The 26824-nt window shown below is 53.7% G+C and overlaps 2 protein-coding genes across 8 annotated transcripts; one reads left to right on the top strand and one right to left on the bottom strand.

Annotated features, from left to right (window-relative positions):
• Positions 1-1385: 1385 nt before the first annotated feature.
• Positions 1386-8701, bottom strand: RIIAD1 (regulatory subunit of type II PKA R-subunit domain containing 1; the record flags this gene model as incomplete). Its single annotated transcript, XM_079697943.1, has 5 exons — positions 1386-1490; positions 2098-2225; positions 3335-3381; positions 8046-8122; positions 8618-8701. The coding sequence occupies 4 exons, from the start codon at positions 8699-8701 to the stop codon at positions 2155-2157; spliced, it is 279 nt and encodes a 92-aa protein (XP_079554069.1). The 3' UTR covers positions 1386-1490; positions 2098-2154.
• Positions 8702-14598: 5897 nt separating this feature from the next.
• Positions 14599-26037, top strand: CELF3 (CUGBP Elav-like family member 3; the record flags this gene model as incomplete). 7 transcript variants are annotated; one of them, XM_079696743.1, is made up of 12 exons in its annotated part: positions 14599-14743; positions 15974-16056; positions 21163-21211; positions 21646-21771; positions 21909-21988; positions 23007-23150; positions 23346-23487; positions 23734-23883; positions 24300-24365; positions 24672-24806; positions 25039-25182; positions 25910-26037. In XM_079696743.1, 12 exons carry the CDS (start codon positions 14599-14601, stop codon positions 26035-26037), a joined length of 1392 nt encoding a protein of 463 aa, XP_079552869.1. The 7 variants fall into 7 exon arrangements, with proteins under 7 accessions (XP_079552869.1, XP_079552868.1, XP_079552867.1 ...); XM_079696742.1 differs by having other exon boundaries at positions 21643-21771; positions 24675-24806; XM_079696741.1 differs by having other exon boundaries at positions 21643-21771.
• Positions 26038-26824: the final 787 nt, after the last annotated feature.

Below are 26824 nucleotides of genomic sequence, written 5' to 3'. Positions count from 1 at the left end.
ACTCAACAGTGAACAAGTTTGATTTTTAGGTTTGGTCCCTGCCCTGGTGGAGCTTTCAGTCTAAAAAGTGAGATATTCAGACAGTTAAGGTTTGGGGACAAAAGGAGCCCGTCTCCCAGACCATGAACCGCTGCACGGGAGGGACGATCGCTCTGCCTTACCCCCAGGACCGAGCACACTGTCTCACACAGAGAAGGTGCACTATGACCTAAAAATGCATTTCTTATCTCTACCAGGAAACTCCCCAAGCATGAGCCACTGTACTCTCATGTATTAAATCATGCACTCAAGCATCTTGAAAAACACTCTGCTCTCTCCCCACACTGTTGCAGGTCTCTTCCCCTACAAAAGGTTCCAAGAGTGTCTAACATAACACTTCACATCAGAGATCCTTAGTAGGTGTGTGTTTGGCTGAAGGCTTCGTTTGGATTTTCTAAACAGGGATACCTCGTTGTCAGAGCCATGGCTGCTGAAGTGTGATTCTGAAAGCACTTAAAATAACTCCTCAGGTTCCTACCCCATAGCTTATTATGTGTAGCTTTAATAGTTCTCTAAATGCCCCATTTTGTTGCCCTTTCTACTACTGCAGATGATGGTAGCTGGGAACAAGACAGCAGAGACAAGGGAAATAAAAATAATACAGCCCCCACTTCGGTCTGTATTATTTGTTGTTTCTGTTGCCATAGTGAAGTTGACAAGTGACACACAGGTGAGAGGTCCTTCCTACAGTGGAGCCAGTGAGTTGTGGAGGCCAGAGAGGTAGGACACACACACATGCAAGACTTCCATGCCTCCTAGGCCTGGAAAAGACTTCACCAGGCCAACTGGCCCACTCTCCTGCCTCTAAGCTGAAAATCAAATGGATGGGCAGCTTGTTCCTAAAAATCCTCAAGAACAAAGTCCACCACCTCTGAGTCACCCATGGGGCTCTTATTTCACAATATTCATGGCCCTGAATGGGTTTTCTGTGTCTAATCTCATTCGCTCTTGCCGTCCACCCAACCCAGTTCCTCTGACTATTGCTTCTATGGAAATAAAAGTTAATCATCACCCGTACACTTTGTACAGTAACCCCGGAGGTAAGATAAAAAACAAAAGCCACCTTGGAAGCGCGGACTCTGCTTGAGTACAACCACGACCAGCTGTGTTCCTCTCAGATTTCCCCACCCCTGCTCTTTTGTCCGGTCTTGGCTCTGGGAGTGAGTGGCCTGGAGGGGCAGGGAGTGCACGGGGTTGAGGCACATGTGGAAACCCACTGACCTAGCTCAGAGGCCTCTGCCACGAGCAGAGAAACAGGCCTGCTACCTACCCGGTCAGAGTAGGGGCAGAGCAGCCTCCCGTGAAGGATGTCTTCTTCCTTCTAAGTGAAATAAAGCAGAGAGAACAGGGAGGTCTGTTTTTAATGAGCATCTTTAAAAGCCTTTGCAACAGCAGACACAGCCCGGAAACCCACACTGATGGCAACAGGGCTCTCTCGCTTCCAGATGACCCTGCAAAACAGAAATGGTGCTGCTAAATCAGGAGTGTGGCTCTTTCCCACCTCACATTTAAAAATCCCAACCTTCAAAATCATTTCAGAAATCCTGCCTGAAAAATGCGTGATGGCCCTCACGGCGTAGCCTGGTTTGACGATGAAGGGGGCAGGCAAGCGCCCAATCCAAATGCAACGAGGGAAACTGCCCCCACCCTTTCCAGAAGCAGTGGGAAAGCCCTTCTACTCCCGCCGCCAAAGACACAAGGAAAAGGCCACCTGCAGGAGCCCACAGGAATTCTGCAGCCTGAGAGCAGGCTCTTGATACTAACGGATCCCACCCTATTTCCCTGGCTCTCTCTTTCCTCCGGAACTACTCAACTTCCATTCTCTTGATCCACGTCACTAGATTAAGAAGAAGGATGTCTCTCCCTGCCACCGACATGCCAGACAAACCCTGGGCCTCTCTTCACATTCCCCAAAGTAGTGTCAGGAAAATGAAACACTTGCACGGAACTTCTCTGCAGCATCTCTCTTTGGTTTCTTTCACACCCTGGGCCGAGGAACCAGTGCTTATTTTCACAGGAGTAAAGAAGCCTCTGACTGTAAGTGAGGTTAACACCCACCCCGAGGCTGGATTCTTTCTGTTCTCTCTCAACAGCTGAGCATCATGATTTTGCTAATTAAGCCGCTTTCTTCTCCTTAATTAGCTGCATGTGAATCTTGTTGGGAAGTCTTGGATCCGTGAAATAGTCTGGGATAAGAATTAAAAAGAAGAAATCATCTAAACCCAAGGGAAAAAGACTAGGAGAGAGACAGCTCACTCTGCTAAAAAGCCAGGACGGCTCTGTCTTAGCAGGGCTGTTACTGGTGGTCCTGCTTTACAATGTAATATGAGATGCCACAGCAAATCCCAAGGTCACTGTCTTCCCCGCCCCCGCCCAGAAGTTCTGAGCCTCCAGCTCCAGCGTTCCCGGCAAGGGCTGACAGGACAGCCCCTGTCCCCTCCACACTGCCCTGCCGCTGGCCTGTCAGCTTGCTGACGCACAGTGAGCCATCAGAGGGCTGAGGGAGTTGCTGGCTTTCTGCTCCAGGCCCATCTTGGGGCCCAAATAAATACCAAATGTTATTCTTGTCTCAGCTCGGCCTGCTGGCTCCTGTCTCTGAGACATCACGCCCTCTCTGAGAATATCCTCTCAGAGGAGAGCCAGGCTCTTGCAGGATGACGACAGAAGAGGATTTTTATATACCCAGCATAACGTGAATCAGAGGCAGCATCTGCTGTGACAGCAAAGACATACTTAGATTCAGTCAGAAACGGTTTGAGGCTGTAATCCCAGGGCTAAAAGGACCCAAGAAATCATCGAGCCCAGCCCCTTCCCTTTAAATACCATTGACCTCAAGCCATCTCAGGGCAGCGGAGCCCATTAGAATCACCTGGGGAGCCTTTAAAACTGTAGATGCCCGGCCCCACCCCAGACTGATTAAATAAAAACCTCTGGGGGTGGGCCCGGGCATAGGTATTTTTTTAAAGTTCCCCAGATTATTTTAATGGGCAGCCAGGGTTGAGAACCCTGCTTTAAGATTCCCAGGGAAAGAGCTGCCAGTCTGTTCCTTAGGGAATCTCAAAATTCTTAACAATCTTTACCACGAGGAAGTTCTGCCTCGTTTCTTATCTGTCCTCATTTTGAGGAAATGACATTGAGGAAAGAGCCTTTTGAAAAAAGCTCCCTTGGGAGACATTGGATAAAGAAGCACCCCAGACTCTGCAGGGAGAATCCTGGGCTTGTCCGAGCCTAAATTCACAGCAACACTCCTGGTGCTCGTTTAACAAACGCCCAAAATGGACGCTACCTTACTCACCTGCAGCAAATTCTTGAATGTTGTCTGGTCTTTTCAAAAACATTTCTCTGGAAAACATCAAGGGATAAGGGGAGGAGGTAAAGCAGGTCCTGCACTGTCGGGGCAGATGACCTGAGACACACCCGTCGTGGCAGGCGGAAAGCCAGAGGACTCCTGCCAGGGACCCTTTCCTTTGTGATTTTCCTTCTAGTCAGGATCTGAGGCCAGGAGCAAGACATTCTAAATGGCAAGAAGTCTAGGGAATGCTCACCTCACAAGACAGCAAGTACTGCAGCCAAGTGAAGCTTGTCATTCACTCCACAAACATTTCACAGAAGCAGAGACTAGGCCCGGGCCAGGCGGCAAGTAGAAGAGCTCGCTGCCTCCTCCTCGAGGGACTCACGTGTGGTGGGACAGATGTGCAACCCACAACCTTCCAAGGAAGTGTAACCGGGAATCGCCACGGGGGCGGGGAGGGCACAGTAAACCATGCTGAGAGGACGGACTTGAGACGGTTGTTGGCCCTGCATACAGTGGACACTGGGACAAAACCCACGGTGCCGGTGCCACTGGGAAGCTGAAACTGTCTTATAGCCCACCGACTTTTATAGCTCATAAAGCTTGTTCATAAACATTATCTCACTCTACACTCTGTGAAACAGCAATGACTGTGCCCCATTTTACATATGAAGAAAGCAAGCTTTCAAAAGGTTGACCATTTGCCCAAGTTCATAAAGCAAGTAAATAAAGGAGAGGAGGCCCAGGTCTTGTGGTTCCAAGGCCAGTGCTCTACAGCATGGCCTTGTGGCCATGGCTGCCCTGCCCCACCGGCATGGAAGGCCCTCCCTGCCCAGGAGGCCCCTGTCTCCCAAGCTTCAAGAATTTTGCTTCCCTTCTTCTCCTTCAATTCAATTTGAGAATTGTTGAGCACAAATTCTGTGTAAGTCACTATATAAGATATGAGGGATTGATTTTAAAAAGATAAAATATAGCCCCACCTCAAAGGAATTACAGTCAAGTGAAAGGAAATGGGTAAGTTCCCAAATGTCCAAAAGGCCAAGTAACCTCCAGGTAATGCTACGGGAGGGTATGAAATAGTGTGCTGGGAGATCACAGGAGAGAGAGTGATTCCTTATGGCAAGACCCCCAAATCCTCACAGAGCAGCTGGCGTTTGAGAGCGCCCTTGAGGTACACATGGGATGAGGGCTGAGGGACAAGAGCCTTCCAGACCAAGGAGCAGCAGGAATAAAGGCCCGAAAATTAAAGGGAACTGCCCATGTCCTATCGACAGTGAACTCCAGAGGGTAGGAACTGGGTCGTATCCACCTTTGTTTCCCCAGGGTCTAGAAGAGCACTCAGGGAGTGTCAGTGCCCCTGCAGAGGGTGGTGGAATGATCAGAGAGGTCCAGTCTGGCTGGAGTGGGGGCACGTGCAGGGAGTAGTGGGAAGCGAAGGAGGCCCTAGTATGGAGGGCCTTGAAGACCAGGGAGAGACATTCATACTCAGTTCAAGAGACAATGGTGGGGGGACTTCCCTGGTGGCACAGTGGATAAGAATCCGCCAGGCAATGCAGAGGACACGGGTTCGAGCCCTGGTCCGGGAAGATCCCACATGCCATGGAGCAACTAAGCCCGTGCACCACAACTACTGAGCCTGCGCTCTAGAGCCCGTGTTCCGCAACAAGAGAAGCCACCACAATGAGAAGCCCATGCACCGCAACTAGAGAAAGCCCACGCGCAGCAAGGAAGACCCATCGCAGCCAAAAGTAAATAAATAAATTTTTTAAAAAAGAAAGAGACAATGGGGCGACTTCCCTGGTGGCACAGTGGTTAAGAATCCGCCTGCCAATGCAGGGGACACGGGTTCAAGCCCTGGTCCAGGAAGATCTCACATGCCACGGAGCAACTAAGCCCATGTGCCACAACTACTGAGCCTGCGCTCTAGGGCCTGCGAGCCACAATTACTGAGCCCAAGTGCCACAACTACTGAAGCCCATGGGCCTAGAGCCCGTGCTCCGCAACAAGACAAGCCACAGCAATGAGAAGCCCGCGCACCGCAACGAAGACCCAACGCAGCCAAAAATAAATAAATATATTTATTTTTTTAAAAAAGAGAGAGACAATGGGAATGGATAAACAAAGCGTGGTAGAGTCACACAGTGGAATACTACACAGCAATGAGAATGGAGGATCTAAAAGATACTGCTGAGCAAAAGAAGCCAGGCACAAAAGAGCACATATTGTGGAATTCCATTTGTATAAAGTACACAAAAAGGCAAAATGAATCTGTGTGATTAGAAGTCAGGATACTGGCTGACTTTTTGGAGGAAGTGACTGAAAGGGGCCACAAAAGTTCTGAGGTGCTAGTCAGGTTCTAGTTCTTGATCTGGACGCTAGTATCATGTGTGTTCTCAGCTTGTGAAAGTTCATCCAGTTTAGGATATGCCACTTGTCTGTACTTTATATTTCAACAGAAGGTTTAAAAAAAAAAAAGGCAATATTGTGGATCCACTGAAGAATTTTCCAGCCAAGGAATGATATGATCTGTGCTATGGTTTGGGAAGATTCATCTGCCTGGCTGTTTACAAAAACACCTAATAAAGCCTGTCTACAATTTCACACTTTGTTATCATATCTCCAGCCTAAAACCTGAGATCTCTGGGTGCCTAAAATAAGTTAGATCCCTATTTCTAATATTTTTCAGTTCTAAAATTCAAGGCATTAAGAGTTCCATATACTGTATATATGAGTATAGACTGGAGAGTTGTGGCTGAATGGCCATAAATCATTAGGATCTGCAAAACCCAAGTGGTGAGCTTGCTTCCCAACAAAAACAGCGTGGGGCTTCTCATGGCTTGCAGTGAGTGTACAGCAGAGACCTGCAGACGGGTGAGGACAGGCATGCTGCCCAGGATTCTGTCCCCTCTTCTCCCTTCCTCTTTTCTCACAGGAAGGACCATCTGAAGCATCCAATGCAGATGAGGGGCTGATTCTGGTTCACTCTGGTATCATCCAAAGGAGATAACAATCACACCAAAAAGAAAACCAAAAGCAAACCCTCAAAGTTCAAACACTTCCTCTCCCCTCTCACCTCCCCCTCAGAAAGAGAAAGGCCTAAAAGGGGCCAGGAGGATTTCACGAGAGGAGCTTCCAGGACAGCAAAAGGAGAAGCCTGGTGGCCCAGGGAGGGGGATGATAAGGAAGGAAAGGGAAGATGCCTAGAGCTGTCCTTGCAGACACACAGCTCCTCCTGGAAACTGTTCCTGGGCAGAGAAGCAGGGCCACCCCTGCCATGTGACTAAAACAACACCCTCTTCATTCACCACCCCCAAGGGTTCTAAATCCTTTTGTTTGTGAACACTGCAAATGGTGAGTTAATTCAGGTTTTAACATCTATCCCCAATCTCGCTGCTGGAATCATTCCTAACTTGGATTGCAAGCTCCCCAGGATAGGAAAGATGTCATCCTTTATCTCCCTTTAGAAGAAAAGGTACAGAAAGTGATGGCCTGATCTCCAGGGCTGACACTGACAGAGGACCCCTAAACCATCTTTTGCCCAAGCCTTAAGCCTGGCCCAAAAAAGACAAAACTCACAGACAGGTTTCCATTTTCCCTTTCCCCTTCCCCTATCTGCCCTCTGAGAATCGGCTGCCACTTTGAAGAACAATGAAGCATGGAAAAAAGACACCCCTCCAGGCCTACTTTTAAAAAGACAAAGGAGAGCCCTACCTCTGGCTCCCCAGCTCCTGTGTGCTTACAGTGCAACACAGTGGAAAAACCAGGGGTTTGGATCCTGGTTCAGCAATTTGGGGAAGGTATTTCACCTGTAAAATGTAAGTGATAATAAACTATCTTTGTAGAGTCGCTAGTAGGATCAGCAAAAATGTACCAAAATGTCATACACTGTGGGCCCTGGGGACACAAACATGGCTCCACCAGCTTAGAGCTTTGGTCCAGGGAGAGAAAGAAAAGATGGACAACGCAATTATACAATGTGATAACTGCTAATGTAGGAAACCAACAGCAGTGCCTGGAAATGGAAGCCATTATTATTTAAATCTTGCCTATCTGTTTGTAGCCAAACAGTATTCGACATGCTCTATTGTTTCCATCCATTGATGCTCCATGATTTTTTTTTCCCTCAGTTCTTTGCTTTTCATCCTATTAGGAACATTTTCATTCAAGCAAATGCCATGCTGAAAGGCAGTATGGGGGAAGGAAAAAGGGGCTCCAAGACATGGTGGAAAATGGTTTTCTTTTCCCCATGACTGACAAGGGAGTGGCTTCCAACCCTTGGGAGTCTTTCCACACCAATGTTCTCAGGTAGAGAAAGGCCAGACGTCTGAATTTTTTTTAAGTTCTGGTGACCTTGTTAAATGCCTCTGATAGGGAATAGGGTTCTACACCCAATGGCTGCCTGCTGAGTTTCTCAATGCCAAATTCCCTCTTCCAAGTGTTGGAAGGTATGTATTTATCCTTAGAGCTAAAGTGAATGCATATTAATATTTTTGAGAATTTTGAGATAACTGAAGGAAACCTCTAGAGATAACAAGAAAACCCTGGGTGCCACAGACCCCGGCGCTAGAAAATATTCAATCTCAGGATATTTTCTAAACTTCAGGCCCTAAAGGAAGCAACAAGTAGTGTTTAAAGAAAGAAGAGGTCACTCACACTCATCTATCCCCAACGAGATTTCCACTATTTGCTCAAGGCCAGTCTGAAAACCACCTACCTGAAGAAACCACTTATGAGCAACTCCACTTCTTTGTGGGTCCTTAGGTACTTTTCATTAGTAATCCGAGTCTGAATCTGGAGGGCAAGAGCAAAAGGTCATGCTTCATGAGGAGAAAGATTTCAGGGTTCAAGTCCTGGAGGTGTGGGGGACTTGGGGAAACAATGTGCGCACTTAACCCGGGTCTCTTCCCAGGACGTTTGAACATTTAAGCCATCTGTCTTCTTACAGATCAACATCTTCAATGCTGCCTCCGGCTCAGGCTTAGGGGCCTTAACTAAGGTCGGGTCTCTACCGTTGGGAAGTTCTTGTTTGTATCTAAGTTAAAGTATCCGGCAGTCATTTCGGTCCATTTCTCTGGCCCATCCCTGTTTAAGTTTTTTTCTGGACTTTCAGGCGCCTGCCGGGCTCTGTTCAGGGCCCCAGAAGCCTAGGGGTCAGCCGGGTGTGTCCCCACCCACCCAGCCTTCCGCCCCTTTATCTGGGAACAGGCTCCACGTCCCTTTTCTCTGGGGCCCTTACCCAGAGGGAGCTGCACTCTAATGGAGGCGGGGGTCGGGGGCCGCACCCACCTTGAAGCCGCGCAGCTTCTCCAGCTGCTCGGGGCTCAGCGCCTCGGGGTACAGTCCTTGAATCCCTCCCGGCAGGGTCGCCATCTTGTCGCGGTCGTCAAGGCGACAGGAAGCGCGGCTGGTGAGGACCCGCCCCCGGCCTGGCCCCGCCCTCTCCAGAAGGGGGCGGGGCTGAGGAAAGCAATAAGGGGGCCACTCTGAAGCCGAGGAGTAAGCTCAGGAGGGTGTGTAAAGGATCCCCTCCCCCAGATTTGGGGACTGAATTCCCAGCTTGACTGCATATGAAAATGAGCCTTTCTTGACCCCACCCAACCTCAAATAGTTTTTTCTTTAGCTCTAGAGCATAACTGGAAAAGGGATTCCTAAGGCAGAGTCTCCCAGAATCTGCTTCCTGACTTTCTCACTTAAAGCCTAGTAGTGGGGAAGGAGAATCTAGGCTCCTTCCCTTTCCACCGGCCCGGGAGCCAAACCCCTCCATCTTTCAAGTGCAGACACTTGACCCTGAAGTCTTGGATTCTTAACACATGAAAGCACCCCATAGGATGGAATGAACTGAGTTCTACAAAGGAAGGAATGTTCTCAGACTAAAAATGCTGGAAAGGACCTGGGGACATGCTGCCAGAAGTTACCCCTCTTGGACTGACTTTCTTGTGTAGATTAACTGCTCCTTATAAATTCTAAATCATGTCTCCCACTCCAAATGGGGTAGGGGAGAGGAAAGGCAGTTGGTCTTCAAGATGTGTTCTTCTGCTATCTAATTAAGAAGAGAAAGTGAGACAGAAAGCCAAAGAGCTGAAAATAGCACCTAGAAAGGGCAGGAGGCTGTCTGACAATACACACAAGTGCTGAATTTCTACACCCCCTTGGAGATCATGAGCAGCAGAGACCTTGTGAGAGGCAGAGAAGAGCCCAAAAGGAGGCAGTCTTTTCAGATTTGTGAAAACTGCCCAAGGAGCAAGGAAAGAGCTTAACAAGCCCAGCATTAGGCCATGGCCTGGGCGGGGGTCTCTCTGCAATCTGCCTCTCAGAAAAGACTGAGGAGGGAATTCGCTGGCGGTCCAGTGGTTAGCACTCCGTGCTTTCACTGCTGGGGCTGGGTTCAATCCCTGGTCAGGGAAGTAAGATCCCACAAGCGGTGCAACATGGCCAAAAAAAAAGACTGAGGAAAAGAAGTGAAAATGTTGGCAGTTCCCAAGCCAGGAAAAAAACCTCAAGAGGTAGATTAAATAGTGGGCTACAAACCTCTTCTCAGAAACCCCATCTGGGTAGTAATCATTTTGATTGTTTTTTAGGAGTGAGAGTTATAGTGAGAGGTAGATAAGCTGCCATCTGTCAGAAGTGATTTTTTTTAGGCAGGAGCAGAGGTTAATCAGAGGTGACAGTTCCTGTTGGCCAAGACCTGTCTCTTCCCATCCCTCCACCCCCCAGAGAAGCTAGTGTTGGAACCTCTAAGTTGCACCATCCAATGTGGTCACCACGAGCCACCTGTGGCTATTAAGCACTTGAAATTTGCTGAAAGTGTCAGATGAGCTGTAAGTGTAAATCACTCACTGGCTTTTGAAGACTTGGTATTTTAAAATGTAAATATCTCTAATAAGCCTTACATTGGTTACTTGTTGAATATTTTGGATATATCATATAAACTCGTTGAATAATATATTGAATATACTGGTTAAATAAAATATATTATTAAAAGTCATTTCACTTTTTCTTTTCACTTTTTTAACGTGGCTACTAGAAATTTTTAAATTATATATACAGCTTGCATTACAGTAAATGGTGCTGGTCTGGACTGGCAAATCTACACACACATAAACACACACACACACACACACACACACAGAGGCATAAACATGCACAGTTCCCTCCATCCCCCACCCCCATGCATAAAATAATTAATGTCTTCCTTCTGCTAGGCTATGATCTTCTTGTGCTTTGAGAATCAGTCAAGCCTTTCTTGACTGACCACATCCCATGGCCCAAACCCCAAATACACATATGTGTAAATGAGAGAGGCTACTTTTCTTTTTTTAACAGCACCTCAGTTCTCACTATTGTAAATTGTGTTGGCCTTTCTTACCTCTCCACTTGAGGTAGAAGCCACTTGAGGGAAGGACGATTATATAATCAATTCTTTGTACACTCTCACAGATTCTGCTACAGAAGTCTTCACTCTGTTTTCAATTAATGAGGCCAGCAAGTATTTGGTGACTAGCCATTCTGCCCACACATACCATCACTACATTTTGACCTTTCTGAAAAGTACCCCAACTATTTAGCATGTCTTGTTTCCTAAGAATCTAAAACCAGGAGTGAGCTCTCTCTTTATAAAGTCAATAATCTTTTTTTTTTTTTTGCGGTACGCGGGCCTCTCACTGTTGTGGCCTCTCACGTTGCGGAGCACAGGCTCCGGATGCGCAGGCTCAGCGGCCATGGCTCACGGGCCCAGCCACTCCGCAGCATGTGGGATCTTCCCGGACCGGGGCACGAACCCATGTCCCCTGCATCGGCAGGCGGACTCTCAACCACTGTGCCACCAGGGAAGCCCAATAATCTTTTAATGTAGGGCATCTTAACATTGAGTGCAGAGAATAAGAAAGAGGGTGAGCTTGGGGATGGTGGGCAGAGAAAGTACCTTGAAGGAACCTAGTTGGAAGCCTCATCTCCTCCTGGAGAGCAATTCCTCGGTATGCACCTCTGGGTCATTATTCCCCCCAGTCTTCACCCCACAGGGCTTCCCTCCCCTACAGCCTGAAGGACAACAGAGATGTGCCCACAGTCGCCCAGCAAGGAGGGCCTGAAGAGAGCTCCCACCTCTTCTCTCCTAAACCCCGCCTCTCCTCTCAGACTGAAGCCTTCCATCTGGGGACCACAAACTAAGCGAAGGACTGGAGGCGTTTTGCTGCCTGCAGCTGTCTCCTCGATTGCTGACTGGGAGGAGGAGTGAGGGGAGTTCATTATAATTCATTTTTGTGAATGTTTAATATTTCAATTAATATGATTAGCCCCAAGCCTGAATGAGCAGCAGGGCGGCAGATCTGCTGACAAGACACAGAGTAATGAGATCAACAGGGCCATGGGGTCTTCCTAGGCTCCATCCTCAGAGGGCATGATCTGTTTAGCATCTCCATAAATACCAAGATCAGATTAGGAGGCAAGGGAAGGAGCAGTGGGGGTGGGGAGATGGGTGGAAAGTTCCTTTCCAGATGTACTTGCACTCTTGACTCCCTGGCACTGCCATCGCATATTCTGACCACGCTGCACTGGGTCTTCTTCCATCTCCCCTACCCACCCATTTAGAGGACCCTACTGGGAGGACCTGGACATCCGTACCATGAAGTGTAATCATGTCTACACACACACACACACACACACACACACACACACTCACACTCAAGCATACATACCTGTCAGAATGTGGCTTCAGGCCACAGAAATGATGCTAGGGGAACGATGGATGGTGGTGAATGGAGAATCAAGCAGTAGAAGGAAGGATAGCTCTCACCCAGGGCTCAAATGAAGAAACAAGAGGAAGAAAGGCCAGGTTCAACCACTCCCCCCATTCCCAAGAGGAGATTTGACAGGGAAGTTAAACGCATGGACTTGGAACCACACTGTCAGCTATACCTCTTTCCAGTGTGTGACCTTAGGCAAGTCACTTAATCTCTCTGTGCCTGATTTCCTCATGTTTACTCGAAGATGACAATAGAAACTACATCATAGGGTGGTGCTGAGGGTTAAACAAGTTAGTAAATATAAAGCACTTAAACAATGCCTATGACAGGGACCAACACCGTAAGAGCCGTCTAAGTGATAGATAGTATTATTAATTCCCTTCCAGAAGAAAATCCTGCCTGTCCAGAGAGCTGAGGCAGGGCTGCTGGGATTCAGGTGGGACAGATTTCAGAGACACCAGCACCACCGTGGAGACATCAGCCCCATTCTGGGGTGAAGAAGGGGTGACAGGAGGCAAGGAGTTCCACAAAAGCTGTGAGCCCAGGTCGGTGAGCACCTGGTGGCAGGCAAGGGCTGCCCCGTCCAGGAGGTTTGATGTCAGCAGATACTCCCTGCATTGAGGGGGAGCTGTGAGTGCGCCCAATGTACAGAGGGGTCAAGCTCCCTCGACATCACAGGGCAAACCGATCATCTATAGAAGTTTAACTGTTTAGGGGAGTAATGGCCCCCAAATATGCTTCCCCCATCCCTCTTTGTTACCTGACTCAATTAGAGAGTCCTAGTCAGGGAACATAACTGGGGTGGGGGGTGGAGGGGGGAGAAGCAGAAGGAAGGAATTTTGGGGTTTCCTTTGCCCTAAAGGGGAGCTTGCCAGCTGTGATTCTGCCCATTGAAGGAATCAGGAATCTACTCTCATCAGAGGTTCTTGGCATTGACTACTTATTCGAGAAATATTTGTTAAGCTCCTACTACGTGTGAACAAGACACTGTGCTAGACACTGTGAACAGTAAAAGCTGAATTAAACAGTGTCCTGGTCTTCAAACAGCTTCCAAGTGCGAGCTCCCGCTGACACCACTGCTGCCTCCCTGCCCACGCACTTATACACACAAACGCCCCAGAGGGCGAGAAGGGGGCGTCGGCAAATGCCAGCAAGATCGAGTTTTTCTTGGTTCCCTTTCTGGAAAACACAGTTCCCTCTCTGCACTCATCTCACCCTGCTCTCTCTTCCACAGCCCCCTTTCCATCTTTCTCTCTGGTTCCCTTCTGCCTTTCCCCCCAGGCTCTGCGACCTGCTTCTCTCCCCAGCTACACCCTTCTCGCCACCCGCCCCTAACCTGCCCAGCCGTCTCTATGCCATCTTCTTTTCCCTGTTTTCTTCCCTTGGCTCCCCACTCTCAGTCTCCCCAGATGCCAGTTCCTCTCTCTTCCTCCCCCCTGCTCCCCTCTCCTGGGTCTTCTCTTCCAGCACCGGGGACAGCTCCAGCCCCCGGAACAATGGACCCCACCTTAGGGCTCCTCTATAAATTCTCCATCTTAGTGCCTTGCCCAACTCGTGATTAGGGAGTAAGATGGGGGAAGGGTTATTATCAACAGGACCAGCTGCTCTTCTGGGGGTGGGAAGGGAGTCAGGGAGGAAGGAGATAGAAAGAGGGCGTGGCTCTTGTCTGGATTGTGCGTCCCTCTCCAGGGTAGAGAATTTGTCTTCCACCCCTGAGACTGACATCACTGATGTCAGGGGAAAGGAGGTGGGAGTGGGGAGGGGGGTGTGGAGGGGGGAGGTTTTTGTTGAGGAGAGCGCGGCCGGAGAGCAGAGCTCCGGGACCCAGGTGACCGGGAAAGCAGGCAGCCCCAGCGGCGGGAGCAGCCAGCAGCAGCCCAGGCCCGGGGACCGGGGTGGGGGTGGGAGGGGGGCTGAGGGGAGGACCTGAAGGGAGGCGGCAGGGCCAAAGGGACCCCCGGCGCCCTGCCGCCATCAGAGATCAAGCATCTGGCATCAGGGATCTTCGGACCCAGCAGAAGGATCAGCCACAGGGGAGGTGTCCTCCCAGGGAAGCCAACGAGAGCTCCACCTGCCCCACATCAGGAGTGCCCCCCCCCCAACGCTGCTGGCAACCATACCAGGACCCTAACCCCTCAGCCTGCAACCCCATCACCCTCCTCAGGCCCTTTCCTCCACATCCAGCTCTAATCTGAACCCCTAGTTCCCAGCGCCCCTGCTACCACCCTAACCCTCCAGGTCTTGGCCACACTGCCCCCCATCCTGGGATATCTGCCAGATCTCTGGGAGGGAGATCGTTTGCTTGGGCTATGCCCCCTGGTGGCATGACAGTGTCTGCCTAGACCCCTGACCCCTAGCCCTCAACTCCCTGGGCCTCCTTTGTGTGAAGAGCGGCCCCTCCGCTCAGCACTGTGGTTGAGGCCAAAGGGAAAGCCAGCCCCGGCCACTTGCCTCCTTGCTGGGCAGCTCCCCCTGGCCTTCGGGCCTCTCCCTGCTCCCCTCGGCCCCTTCTCCTGGGCCGCCCCAATGAAGGAACCGGATGCCATCAAGCTGTTTGTGGGGCAGATACCGAGGCATCTGGAGGAAAAGGACCTGAAACCCATCTTCGAACAGTTTGGTCGGATCTTCGAGCTGACTGTCATCAAGGACAAGTACACCGGGCTGCACAAGGGTGAGGGGTCAGGCCAGGCTGGAGAGGCTTCAGGGAGTGGGCTGGGAGGTTGGGAGGCTGGGAGGAGGTGGGGAAGCCAGGCTGGAGGGATGGAGTGGCTGGAGAAGGCTGATCTGGAAGGAAAAGAGTTCACGGGCTGGGGAGTGTGGATGGAGGAGCTAGAAGAGAACTCAGCTAGGGTGACCAGGGGACCCCAGGTGGAGGACCAAGGAGAGCCTCTCTGGGGGAAGAGTTGTCAAGGTGGCTGCAGAGATGTGGACCCCAAAGTTGAGGGGGATGATGTGGATGAACTCAAGGAAGGATGGAGGAACGAGAGAGCTGGTTTGAGAGATAAGGAGCTGGGCAGGGGTGTGTGTGTGGAGGGGGGCAGCACGCACAAGAATGAGAGTCTTAGTAGCCTCAGATACTATTGGGATGGGGGTCGGGACACAGGGTCAGGTGCTCAACCTGGAAAGAGTGGATGTTCATGGAGTGGGCAGGGCAGCTCCAGAACTAAAGAGGGGGACCTGGGAAACAGTGTAGGACAGAGATTGGTAAAGATCTGGGAAGCGTAGGGACTGGAAAGTTAAGGGAGCTGGGGGTGAAAGAGGATGTGCCTCAGGCCAAAGGGCTGTGCAGCTAAGCAGGGTCAGGCCTGGGGTCAGGCCTTGGAGAGCCCCAGACACTGGGAGTCAGAGGGGCCACGCTGCCTCCCCCTCCACCGGCCCAGGGACTCCGGCTCCCCACTCTTCCCTTTCCTTCTCTAGTCAGCTCTCCACCCTCCACCTGCCTCCCATGGAGCTGGAGAGAGAGGAGGAAATAGCGAAAATGGGAGAGGAGAGGGCTGACGATGACCAAGATGGAGGGAGGTGGAGGCAAAGGAGAAAGGGGAAAGGAGACCAGCTAAGGAAGAGAGAAAACCACACTACACGTACTTGTCTGGAGATCACATGCCCCTTCTCCTCCCCCCACACAAAGCCCCAGCTCCCACAGCCCAGGCGTTCTCCCTCTTCCATCACCCCACCATGTAAGCCTCCTGGTCTCGGGGTCTCTGCCCTGTGCTCATCAGCCCAGAGACTCCGGGGAAGAATGGGCACCCCCTCTCAGACTCCTCCCCGCCCCAGCAGGCAGAAGGTGGCAAGAAGGGACAAGCTCCCCAGTCCTCAGTTGCGTGGGGGGTAGGGGGCCTTTTAGGGAGGGGAGACCGGGGACTCACCCCGACCCGGTCTCTCTGCCCCTGCCCCTCTTCAGGATGTGCCTTCCTGACATACTGTGCCCGCGATTCAGCCCTGAAGGCCCAGAGCGCCCTGCACGAACAGAAGACGCTTCCAGGGGTGAGTCCCGGCCTTTTCAAGGCCAGGGGGCTGAGAAGGGCCTTAGAAGGGGCACCACCTTCCCAAGACACTGAGTGTATTTTCCACCTCCTCTCCTCACCGGGAAGCCCCTGCCTCCTTGTAGCACCCCTCCTCCTTGCTGAAGATGCACGCATTTCTTCTCACCAAGAGAGAAGGAAAACAGCGATGAGCAGAGTAGATATAACCCTTGCAAAGAGCAGAGGTAGCCCTTTCCCCACTTCCCAACCTGCCCCCGGGGCAGCACTTAGAGGAGGGACTTAGCTGGTTGGGAGGCATGGGGAGAAGACTTTGGACACCAAGTGTAGGGCCGAGTGAGCAGGAGGCACTCAGGCACCCTTTCTGGCTCTGGGGAGGAAATCTGGCTGTGAAATGGGGGAGGGGTGCCTGCGGCCCAAGATGGGCAGCTGGTGCCTGCCCGCCTGGCATCTCTGTGCTGACTTCTGAGGTCGAACAGGCTCACCTCGCGTCTCCCAGGAAAAGCACCGGGAACAGTGCCACAGGGCATCAGGGTGGTCAGGGCCTGGTGGGCCTGAGCTGGGAGTAAGCCCTGTGGAGGGGGGCTGCGGGCAGCAGGCAAGGGCAGGGGCAGCCATCAGTGTGGAAGATCAGGCCTGACCCCACCAAGTGTGCCCAGGGAGGCAAGGGGTGCCTCTGACGTGGCCTCCCTCCTGCAAGGTCAGAGCTCTTTGTCTTCTTCCCAGGCAGCCTTGCAGCTTATCCCACGCCTGGGCTGGCACGGACAGGAATAAAGAATCTCAGACTGCCCCCCAGTTACCCTTCCTGTGGGGAAAGGGTGTGCCATTCCCTTTCTGTATCTATCGGCTTCTGTTTTCTTCTCTGGAAAGTACCTCTTGAGAGCTAACTCCACCCTTCCCTCCAGCCAACATTTGCTAAACACAGTCTGAGTGCTGGAGACACACCTGTCACATCTTCTTCTCCTTCCCTCTGTGGGAATGGAGATGGAGCCGGATCCGCCAGCTCTTCCTGGGAGAGAAATAGACAAAACAGATGGGAAAGGCAGTGGGGGGTATCTAGGAAAATTAGAGCTGTCTCCACCACTCCCAACTTCACACCCTCCATGGTTCTGTGACCCTCTGTGGCCCTCAACCCTAAATACCACCAGGAAAGCAGATCTGCTGCCAGCTCCCCACCTTCACCCCACTATCTTATCCCAGTCGGGGGCAAGGTAGCCCAGAACAGCCATCGCCCACAGAGTTAAGGATCTGTGTATGTGTGAGCAGGCTTGGGCTCTAAGAAGCATGTGTGTGTGTGTGTGTGTGTGTGCACATGAATCACTGGGAAGCCCGGTTCCCATCACATGACCTCACAACTCTCCTCTCTCTTTCCTCTGGGGAGGCCCCTCACAAATCAACAGTTTTCATTTCCATTGCCGTTTCTCTGTCTTTTTCTGTTGTTGTCTCCTATCTCTCAGAGCCCCTGTGGAAGCCAGAGGGGGACAAGGGAGAAGGTAGAAAGCAGGGGTACTGCAGTGGGGACATGGGTGAGAGAGAGGGCGCTGGGTGCGCAGGAGCCCCAGGGCCATCTGTGCCAGCTGGGGGCTTCTGTCCTGCCTCTGTCCCCCTCCAGCTGCCTGTGTGGTTCAGGCAGGGCTACGCCCTGGGTGTGGAAAGGCGTTGCCTCCTCTTCCTGAGGTAATAAGGCCCAGGGTAGGAGGCATGTGAGAAGGCAGCCCCAGTTAATCATCGGCGAGCCCTGCCCCAAGCTCCCAGGTGAGGCTGAGTCCTCCACTTTGGCCTTGCCTCAGGGGTCAGACTCCAGAGGCACCTGACAGAGCCTTTAGTAGGAAATGAGGGGTTCTATCCTCCAAGGGGCCCCCCGTGCTGGGGGTTTGGGGGAGCAGATGTCTATAACCAAGCTCTGCCTGACCCTTTGTGCCCCCAGGTCTTTTCTCAGCCACCTGCCTTTCTGGCAGCAGTGTTTCCCCTCAGACAGTCATTGAGTGTGAGTGTGTGTGTCCAGCGTGCCAGCTCTTGCACAACTGTGTTGGGAAGTTCCTACTGTCTAATCTCCATGCCCTCTGACTGCAGGTTCTTTCTTTAATGGGGGCATTTACCCGCTCTCCTTTCTCCCCATCTTTGTCAGCTCAGAATCTGGAAGGTGCCACCATATTTGAGTGATGCTTCAGGCTGCAGAGAGAAAGAATGGGAACTGGGCCTATGGCCATGGAACCTCATTTCCTTCTCTCTCCCCTAAGAGTTCCCAGGAGAGGCTCTGTCACAGGTCCCTGGATTCTTCCTAGGAGCAGGGTGTGACCTCCTGGAGGTGCTGGTGTGAAGGACTCCTTCTGTCTGGCCTGTGCTTCCCCCTCTACTTGGGCCAAAATCCCACTCTGGGGACACAGGTCCTCCCCGTCATCTTGCCGTTGGGCAGGTGGATTCTGGCTCCATGGAGAGGACCTGTGTGTGGTCTGGGACACCGGGCACAAGTCTGGAGTCGGGAGTGGCAGGACACCAGGCCTGTGCCCTCAGGAAAATTAGATCTGTGGGCATGGAGAGCTCTTCTTGGAAGTGGGGTCTTAGCTATTGGTGAGAGGGACTTACTTACAAGTGACCATGTTGGTAGGGGTCTCAGGGATACTTGGTAGGAGTTTAAATAGCCCCTTCTTCTTTGGGAGGCCCTGGAGAGGGCTTATCACCTGGCGGGTGGTAGCTAGGGAAGAGAGGCGCCGGGCGCCAGGTTGCCCGGTAAACAGGGCCCAGCTGGACTCAGGGGAGGGGGCAGGTGTACCCGAGCTGAGCTAACAAAGGCCGAGCTTCCCACAGGAAGTGCCAGGCCAAGAAGGAGAGGCTGGGAACGGGGCACTGGGGGCCACTGAGGGAGGAGTCTGTCTATGATGGAGTGGGGAGAGCCTTCCGTCAACGTGGTCTGTGCTGTGGTCTGTGCACTTGTGTGTGTTTTTGTGCGAATCCATATCAGCTGTGGATATTTATTGATATGCTATTTTTGTGCCTGGGAGCCTTGCAGGGAGGGAACACCATCCTTTCTCTCTGGATCCCAGGTTCCCCATCTCCAACTAGAGCAGCAAATCCCCAGGGGCCTGTTGGGAGGGGGTTAATGCCAAGCATAAGAATTCCCCGAAGCTGTGACTCCAATGCTGATCCTACCTCTCCTGTAGTGGGAGCTGGGGGTCTGGCTGCTGACCTGCCTGTGAGAGGACTTCCTGATGGCTCTGACTGGAGTACGGGAGAAAAGGGGAGTGAAAGACCAAGAGTCCTGAGTGTCTGACCTCCACCCCTTGCTACACACACACAAACTCACACGCACAGACTCACACGAGCTACTGAGGAGATTGAACCTCCGATGGGATAATCCCAGATTGGTGGGGATAAAGCTGGGGCAGATTGGCTGGAGGATTTGTGTGACTGTTCCCCCTCCACCACCCCCACCCCCAGCTGCTCTCAGATCCAGAGACTGGGGGGGAGGGGTGGACAGGGAGGAAGTATTGGTTGAGGCGGGGCCTAGATTTGATCCGGGCTGATAATACCTCACCTGCAGAGTCCAGCCAGACTGACTGGCATGGCGTGACACCTGGGAACAGGGTGCAGTGTGAGACGGGGCAGGGGCAACTATCATTTCTGCACTTCTCTGTGTTAAGTGGTGACACACAAGACCTCAAGGCTAGAATACTAGAGCTGAGGGGAACCTGACTCTAGATCGCCTGATCCAGCCCATTTTACAGATGAGGAAGCTGAGGCCCAGAGGAGAGAAATGACTTGCCCAAGGTCACCCAGCCAGTGAGTGGCAGAGCCAGTCCTCAAAGTCCAGTGCCTTTCCTGAGGGTAACTTTTGCCCCACCCTCAGAATGTGGATGAATGGTTTCTTCTGTTTACTTATTTTTTTGGTCACTATACCTAGGGCTGCCCCACCATCAGATGAGTGGGGTGGCCAGGTGTGGCCCCAGTGGTCAAAGTCTTCAACAGCAAAATATTTTCAGATGTGAAATACTGAGTCCTTCCCTCCCTCTCCAGTTCCTAAGATGCTCCCCACACTGGTTAAGGAAATCAACCTGCGGGAGTCATTCCCAAGTCCTCTTACCAGACAGGAACATGGAGTGGGGAACTGTCTGCATTTCCACCGGAGGCTGAACAAAGGGAGATGCTGCAGGAGTAGGGAGAGGGTAGAGCTCAGGAGGACTTCCGGGTACCCGGAGAATCGCGAAAGAGCACAGGACAGCATTTCCTCCTTTAGAGCTGTCTTGGCGGTGAGACATCAAGGATTTGATCTGGAGGAGGAAGGCAGGAGCTTGGACAGTATCGCCCCTGCAGGGCCTGCTCAGCGCCTCCCTCCAGAATCAGGAAGCTCTCCTGGGCCCCTCCCCCACCTCCCAGCCCCCACCAAATCCTCCACCCCCAGCATACCCTGTTCCCACCCCGCTCCCCACTCCTCCGGGTGTGTGGAGCAGCAGAAGTGATGACGTCACCATGGTCGCCAGGGCGACGGGGACGGATAAATCAGGCTGAGTGGGCGGTTGCCATGGCGCGCATTCTCCCGTTGCCACGGAGACTGGGCATCTGCTCCCTTTGTGCTGCCCGAGTGCCTTCCCCCTGGGGTCAAGGGGTGTAGGGGGGCAGAAAGAGAGGCAAACACACCTCTAGGGGTCAGAAGGAAGTCGGGGCATCTGTGGGGTCTCCCTCAGTCTAGAGTCTTCCTTGGGGCTGCTTGAGGGGGTGGCCTCTGTGGCTCCTACTTTGTAGAACTGAGGCAGCTTTTGCTGAACAGCCCTTGGTTGGGCTCTAACTCAGGACCCGGGTCCTATGGGCAGCCCCACTCTCCCCCTAAGGAGAGCAGCACCTCTCCCTGGCCAAATCATCTGGGGCCCTACCTGAGCTTAGAGTCGTGCCCCAGGAGCATCCTCCTCTACATCCTCTCCTTCCACTAACTCTAATCCCCTCAGGTCCTAATCCTAAACAAGATTAAGCCCCATCCCTCCCTTCCCATCAGCACTTTAGAGGGCTGGGCCTGGGGCTTACTCCCTCTAGCCTCTCCACAGGTCCTGGCCTGGGGAGGCCTCCTGGGGTGGTCAGAGGAGGTCCCCAGCAGTTGCTTTCTCTTCTTTTCCTTTAGATGAACAGGCCGATCCAGGTCAAGCCAGCCGACAGCGAGAGCCGAGGAGGTAGGTTCTGTACCTTGGGACTCAATCCTTCTCCCTCAATCCGCAGGCCTAGAACTTGGAGTAGCTGAGGGGCAGGCTTTCTGAGGAAGAGAGTCTGAGAATTCTGAAGGGTTCCAGTCAAGGTGGGCATAGGAGTCAGGGTGGCCAGAGGGGATGTGATCCAGCCCATTGCAGAGACGGCAAAACTGAGGCCCAGAGTGGAGTGCAAGTCAGGCCTTCAGAACTGGGATGCCTAGTCTATGTATCTGCAGCCCATCCCCCAACCATCCCTTCTTTCACGCCCTAGAGCCATCGGTCCGGGGTGAGGGGAGTTCCAGGGAAGAGCTGAAGGCGAAGGGGAGGGGTCTCTGCCTGTCCCAAGCCGGAGCAGGGCTGGGAAGGCAGCCTGGAGGCCCTGAACCTGCCCCCTCCTCCTGTGCCCTACCCGCCAGAAGACCGGAAGCTCTTTGTGGGGATGCTAGGGAAGCAGCAGACAGATGAGGATGTCCGGAAGATGTTCGAGCCTTTCGGGACCATAGACGAGTGCACTGTGCTCCGGGGCCCAGACGGCACCAGCAAAGGTAGCCCACCGATACCCCTTCCCCGCCGGGCACTCCGCCTTCCTGCCCCTCCCCCACTGGTTCCGTGGGCAATGGGGACTGTCGGGGCCCTCAAGGGTGGGCACTCACCCCTTCCTCCTCCCTCTTGAACTCTCCAGGCTGCGCCTTCGTGAAGTTCCAGACCCACGCTGAGGCCCAGGCAGCCATCAACACCCTTCACAGCAGCCGGACCCTGCCGGTGAGTTCCGTTGCCCCAGCCCTCAGGCCTCTTCTAGCCTGGCTGGGCCCACTCCAGACCCTGGCTCAGAGGGCGCAGTCCGTTCTGGATAGGGTCTTTACTATCCAGAATGGACTGCCTATTATTGAATGACTATTATTCAAAAAAAATTTTCTGGCAGAAGAATCAAACCTCTTAGGGACAGCTTCCCCTTTCCAATAACATCTCCCAGCCCCTCCTCTCCTGCCTCCTCCAGCCCTCAGCCCTGGTCACTTCTCACCTCTTCTCCCTCCTTCCCATATACCACCCCCACCTCACTGGCTGGGCACTGGGACACTTGCTTAGAGGCCCCGCGTGCCCTCTGCACATTCATCCTGCTGCCCCACACATTAGCAGTGGGTCAGCTGACTGATCTCGCAGAGGGCTCCCCCAGCAGAACAAACCTCTTAAAAGGAACTAGCTGGCTCCCAAGGAGGTGAGCTTCCTATAACTCGAGGTTCTCCAGCAGAGGCTGGGCAAGCACTTAGCAGGGAGCTGGGCGAGAGGATGCAGCATCAGATAGAGAACTGCGTTCCAGACCCTAGGATTCTACAACAGTCCTTGCAAATGTTCCAGGCTGGTTTTTATTTGGCATAGGCTGGTATGAAACTTTGAGGCTGCATCCCTGAGCACACCGTGAGGACTGGGATGTGGGAGCATGGGGTGAGGTAAGGGGGTGGGGTAGCTACCAGGCAAGATAAACGTTTGCTGTGGCTGATCCACCCTGGGGAGGACTTCCGGCTCAGAATCTTCATGGAGAAGCCAGGACTGCCCTTTGCATTCTGGGAGCACTTTTCCTTTCCCAGCACATTCCTCTACGTTTTTTAGTCTTTTGCACAGTCTGACACAGGGGGAAGGTGGGATGAAAGTCTCCCCGCTTTGACATAGGCACAATGATGGCTGCCCTCCCAAAGAGGCCAAGCCATGCGTGGTGGAGCTGAGGCCAGGTCCTGAGGGCTCTGGGGAAGAGAGACCCCGACTCTGTCCCTCCGGTGCCCAGGGTGCCTCGTCCAGCCTGGTGGTGAAGTTTGCTGACACGGAGAAGGAGCGAGGTCTCCGCCGAATGCAGCAGGTGGCCACCCAGCTGGGCATGTTCAGCCCCATCGCCCTCCAGTTTGGAGCCTACAGCGCCTACACCCAGGCCGTGAGCACTGCCCGCCGCCCCCCGCCCTGCCCTCACGGCCCCCAGCCCCTCCTCGCCGTGCTGGGCCGGGCCCATCCCCACGCTCTCCAGCGTCCTGCCCCCCTCCCCCACCAATGCCCAGGCCCAGGGTTGGAGGGGAGCCAGGCCAGGGTGCGGGGGGGCTGGCCCCACTCTCCCCTCTTCCCCTGTCCCCAGCTGATGCAGCAGCAGGCGGCCCTGGTAGCGGCTCACAGTGCCTACCTCAGCCCCATGGCCACCATGGCTGCCGTGCAGATGCAGCACATGGCCGCCATCAATGCCAATGGCCTCATCGCCACCCCTATCACCCCATCCTCAGGTAAGGTCCAGGCACGGCTGGGCTGGGTGTGAGTGGGGCAGGTCAGGGGAGCTACCACGCGGTGGGGGAGGGGAGGGGGGCACAGGGCCTCACTGAGGGAAGCCATGGGGGCTGGGAGGGGTTCAGGGGTCAGAGAGTAGCCTGCTTCCTCCCCTCTGCCCTCAGACTTGTTGACTGCTTCTCTGCACTTGTGTGTATGTGTGTGTCTGCTTCTCTGTTCTGTCTCTGTCGCTTTCTCTTCCCCAGGAACCAGCACCCCTCCTGCCATCGCTGCCACGCCCGTCTCTGCAATCCCTGCTGCCCTGGGCGTCAACGGCTACAGCCCGGTGCCCACCCAGCCCACTGGGCAGCCTGCCCCTGATGCTCTGTATCCCAACGGGGTTCATCCCTACCCAGGTGGGGTTCTCTGCCTACCCACCCCTCTCCCCAGCAACCACCCCAGCTATCGCTCTCACTGCCGGCAGGCATGACACACCTTCCCTCTCCAGGCTGTGGGGTGATAACGGCGCTTTCTCCCGCTCTGTCACCCTGGGCAGGGATGTTCCTTCCCGGTCTCAGCCAGGGAAGCTGAGGCACAGAGAGGCGAAGTGAGTTCGTCCAGGGTTGCACAGCCAGTCACAGACTCAAGTCTTGCTAACGCCAGGCTCTCCCCTCTCCCTACGGCTCTGTGCATTTCCACCCTCTCATTTCACATCCCACGCTCTCCCATGAGGCTCTCCTCCCCACCTGCCTGGCCTCTGCTCCAAGAGGCACTGGTGGGGCTCCCAGCAGCGTCCCAGCCCCACCCTCACGGTCAGTACTGCTCTCCCCAGCCCAGAGCCCTGCGGCCCCCGTGGACCCCCTGCAGCAGGCCTACGCGGGGATGCAGCACTATACAGGTGAGGAGCCCCAGCGCAGGCCCCAGTCTGGGTGGAAGGGTTGGTAAGAGCAAAAGAGGCCCAGAAGTTGGGTCTGGGCTTCGTGCTGGCTGCCAGCCACTCCGTCAGACTTCCTAGCAGGCCCTACCTGTGAGGACACGCCTTTACGGGCACGGTGTGAGGCAGCTCCCCCCGTGACACCTCTCGGCCCTGTCCACTCCATCGGCCTGGGCGAGGGGGAGGGGGACTGGGGTGGCTGGGAGGGCTATAGGTGGGGCAGGGGCCTCTCAGGAACCCCATCAGCTCTCTCTGTCCTCCCCCCCGCAGCAGCCTACCCGGCAGCCTACAGCCTGGTGGCGCCCGCGTTCCCACAGCCTCCTGCCCTGGTGGCCCAGCAGCCTCCGCCTCCCCCCCAGCAGCAGCAACAGCAGCAGCAGCAGCAGCAGCAACAGCAACGGGAAGGTGCGGCCTGGGCGGGGAGTCCCAGCCAAGAGCGTTCAGGGCTGGGGTGCCCTTGCCGTGGGCTCCAAGGCCAGCTCTGGCCCCATGTGTGGGGCTGCAACTGGGGGGAGGGGGGCAGGTGAGGTGGCTGGCGCCCTGGCCCACATGTTGGGGGCTGCCTTCCCCAGCCCCCTGCACCTTGAGTCTGTTTCCCAGTCACTGAGCTCTTCCTTCTGTCTCCGCTGCCACCCAGGCCCTGATGGCTGCAACATCTTCATCTACCACCTGCCCCAGGAGTTCACTGACTCAGAGATCCTCCAGATGTTTGTCCCCTTTGGCCACGTCATCTCAGCCAAAGTCTTTGTTGACCGGGCCACCAATCAGAGCAAGTGTTTTGGTAAGAATATGATGATCTAAAAGATAAAATATAGCACATTTTGGCCAAACTCCAGATGAGGTCAAGATCTGATGCATTTGCAGGCACTTATGGTTGCAATGGACCCAGTAGTTGAAATCCAGATTGTCCAAGAGTCTGAAAGGACCAGTTTTTACACTCCTGACATCCCATACCAGCTGCTGCCCAGGCCCATCTCTTCCTCCAGAAAACCACATCTTTTCTCCTTAAGAACTGGTCAGATCCATGCTCTGTGAGGATTGGAAGAGGCTCGGGAACTGGGGAAGTTCAGTTGTCAAAAGGAAGGCTTAGGGAGCAGGGTTTAGCTGCCTTCACTCTTCGATAGGCTGCTTCAGGGGAGAAAGGTGACGTGCTTGTCCTCTGGGCTTCAGAAGTCATTTAGGGTCTGGAGTGGAGGTTTCAAAAGGCAGGTTCTGAGCTATCCAGGCCAAGGAAGGGGCTGCCACCCCTCAAAGAATACTGAAAGGAATGTCCCAGGGTGTGTGAGAGGCCGGACTGGACTCATTCACTCAGCCTGTCAACCAACAACTACTTACCGAAAGCCTCCTGTGTGCTGGGCAGTTTTCCGGGCATTTGGGAGACCTGGAGGAAGTAGGGTGGTGACGGGAAAGCAAAGAGCAGGCCTCGGCCTAAGCACAGGACAGTGGGGCAGGGCGGGGGGGGTGGGGGGGTTGGCGCTGGGCCAGGCCTTATGCCCCTCTCACCTCAGGCTTTGTGAGTTTCGACAATCCGGCCAGTGCCCAGGCTGCCATCCAGGCCATGAACGGTTTCCAGATTGGCATGAAGCGCCTCAAAGTCCAGCTAAAGCGGCCTAAGGATGCCAACCGGCCCTACTGAGGGCCCCAGGTGGGTCCCCCTCCCGTCTTGTGACCTCTCCAGCCCCTTCACATGGCAGCCAGGGCCCTCACTTGGACTGTCCCCACCCCCTTTCCCACCACCCTCAGGGGTGCCCACCCCTGACTCTGGGCACTTGAGGCAGGGATCTGGAGCAGCTTCCTCAGCTGTTTTTCAGTCACCCAAGTCTCTCTCTTTCACTTTCTCTCGCTCTCTCTCACACACACACACACATGCACACACACGCGTGTGTGCACACGCACTCACACTGTGACCCCAGAGAGAGCCAGGTCTGTATACGTCTGTGTCCACTCCCTAGAACCTCCCCGATATCTGGTCTCGTTTGTCTGGTCAGTGTCCATGTGTCTTGTGTGTCTCTTTTTCTGGTTTTCCTTTAGGTTGGAGTAGAATTAGGGGAGTAGGGTTTGGGGAATAGGGGGCTGGTTTAGGGTACTGGAGGGTCCTAGAATCACTGGCTCCTAGAATATCTGTTGTCCTGAGAAGTGGGGACATCAGGTCCCGGTGCCCTGGACCCCAGGTGATTTCCCTCATGTGGCAGTAGACCCACAGGACAGGGGAGAGTACACAGAACAGACTGGGGTGAGTCCGAGTGTCAGGGCTCTGGGGAGCAGCTTTGGTTCAGGTGGAGGCAGCTGGAAAGCTGGACTGCCTGTGAATTTCACTTAACAATTCCCCTCCTCCCCACTGCCCGCCACCCGCCAACCTCATGGCCACAGAGCTGTGAGCTTTCGTTACTTTTGTGTTGTTTAACCTCCTTTGGACCAAACCC

This window comes from Hyperoodon ampullatus (assembly GCF_949752795.1).
Source record: "Hyperoodon ampullatus genome assembly, chromosome: 2".
Lineage (NCBI taxonomy): Eukaryota > Metazoa > Chordata > Mammalia > Artiodactyla > Ziphiidae > Hyperoodon > Hyperoodon ampullatus.
This window is presented reverse-complemented; position numbering and strand designations above follow the sequence as displayed.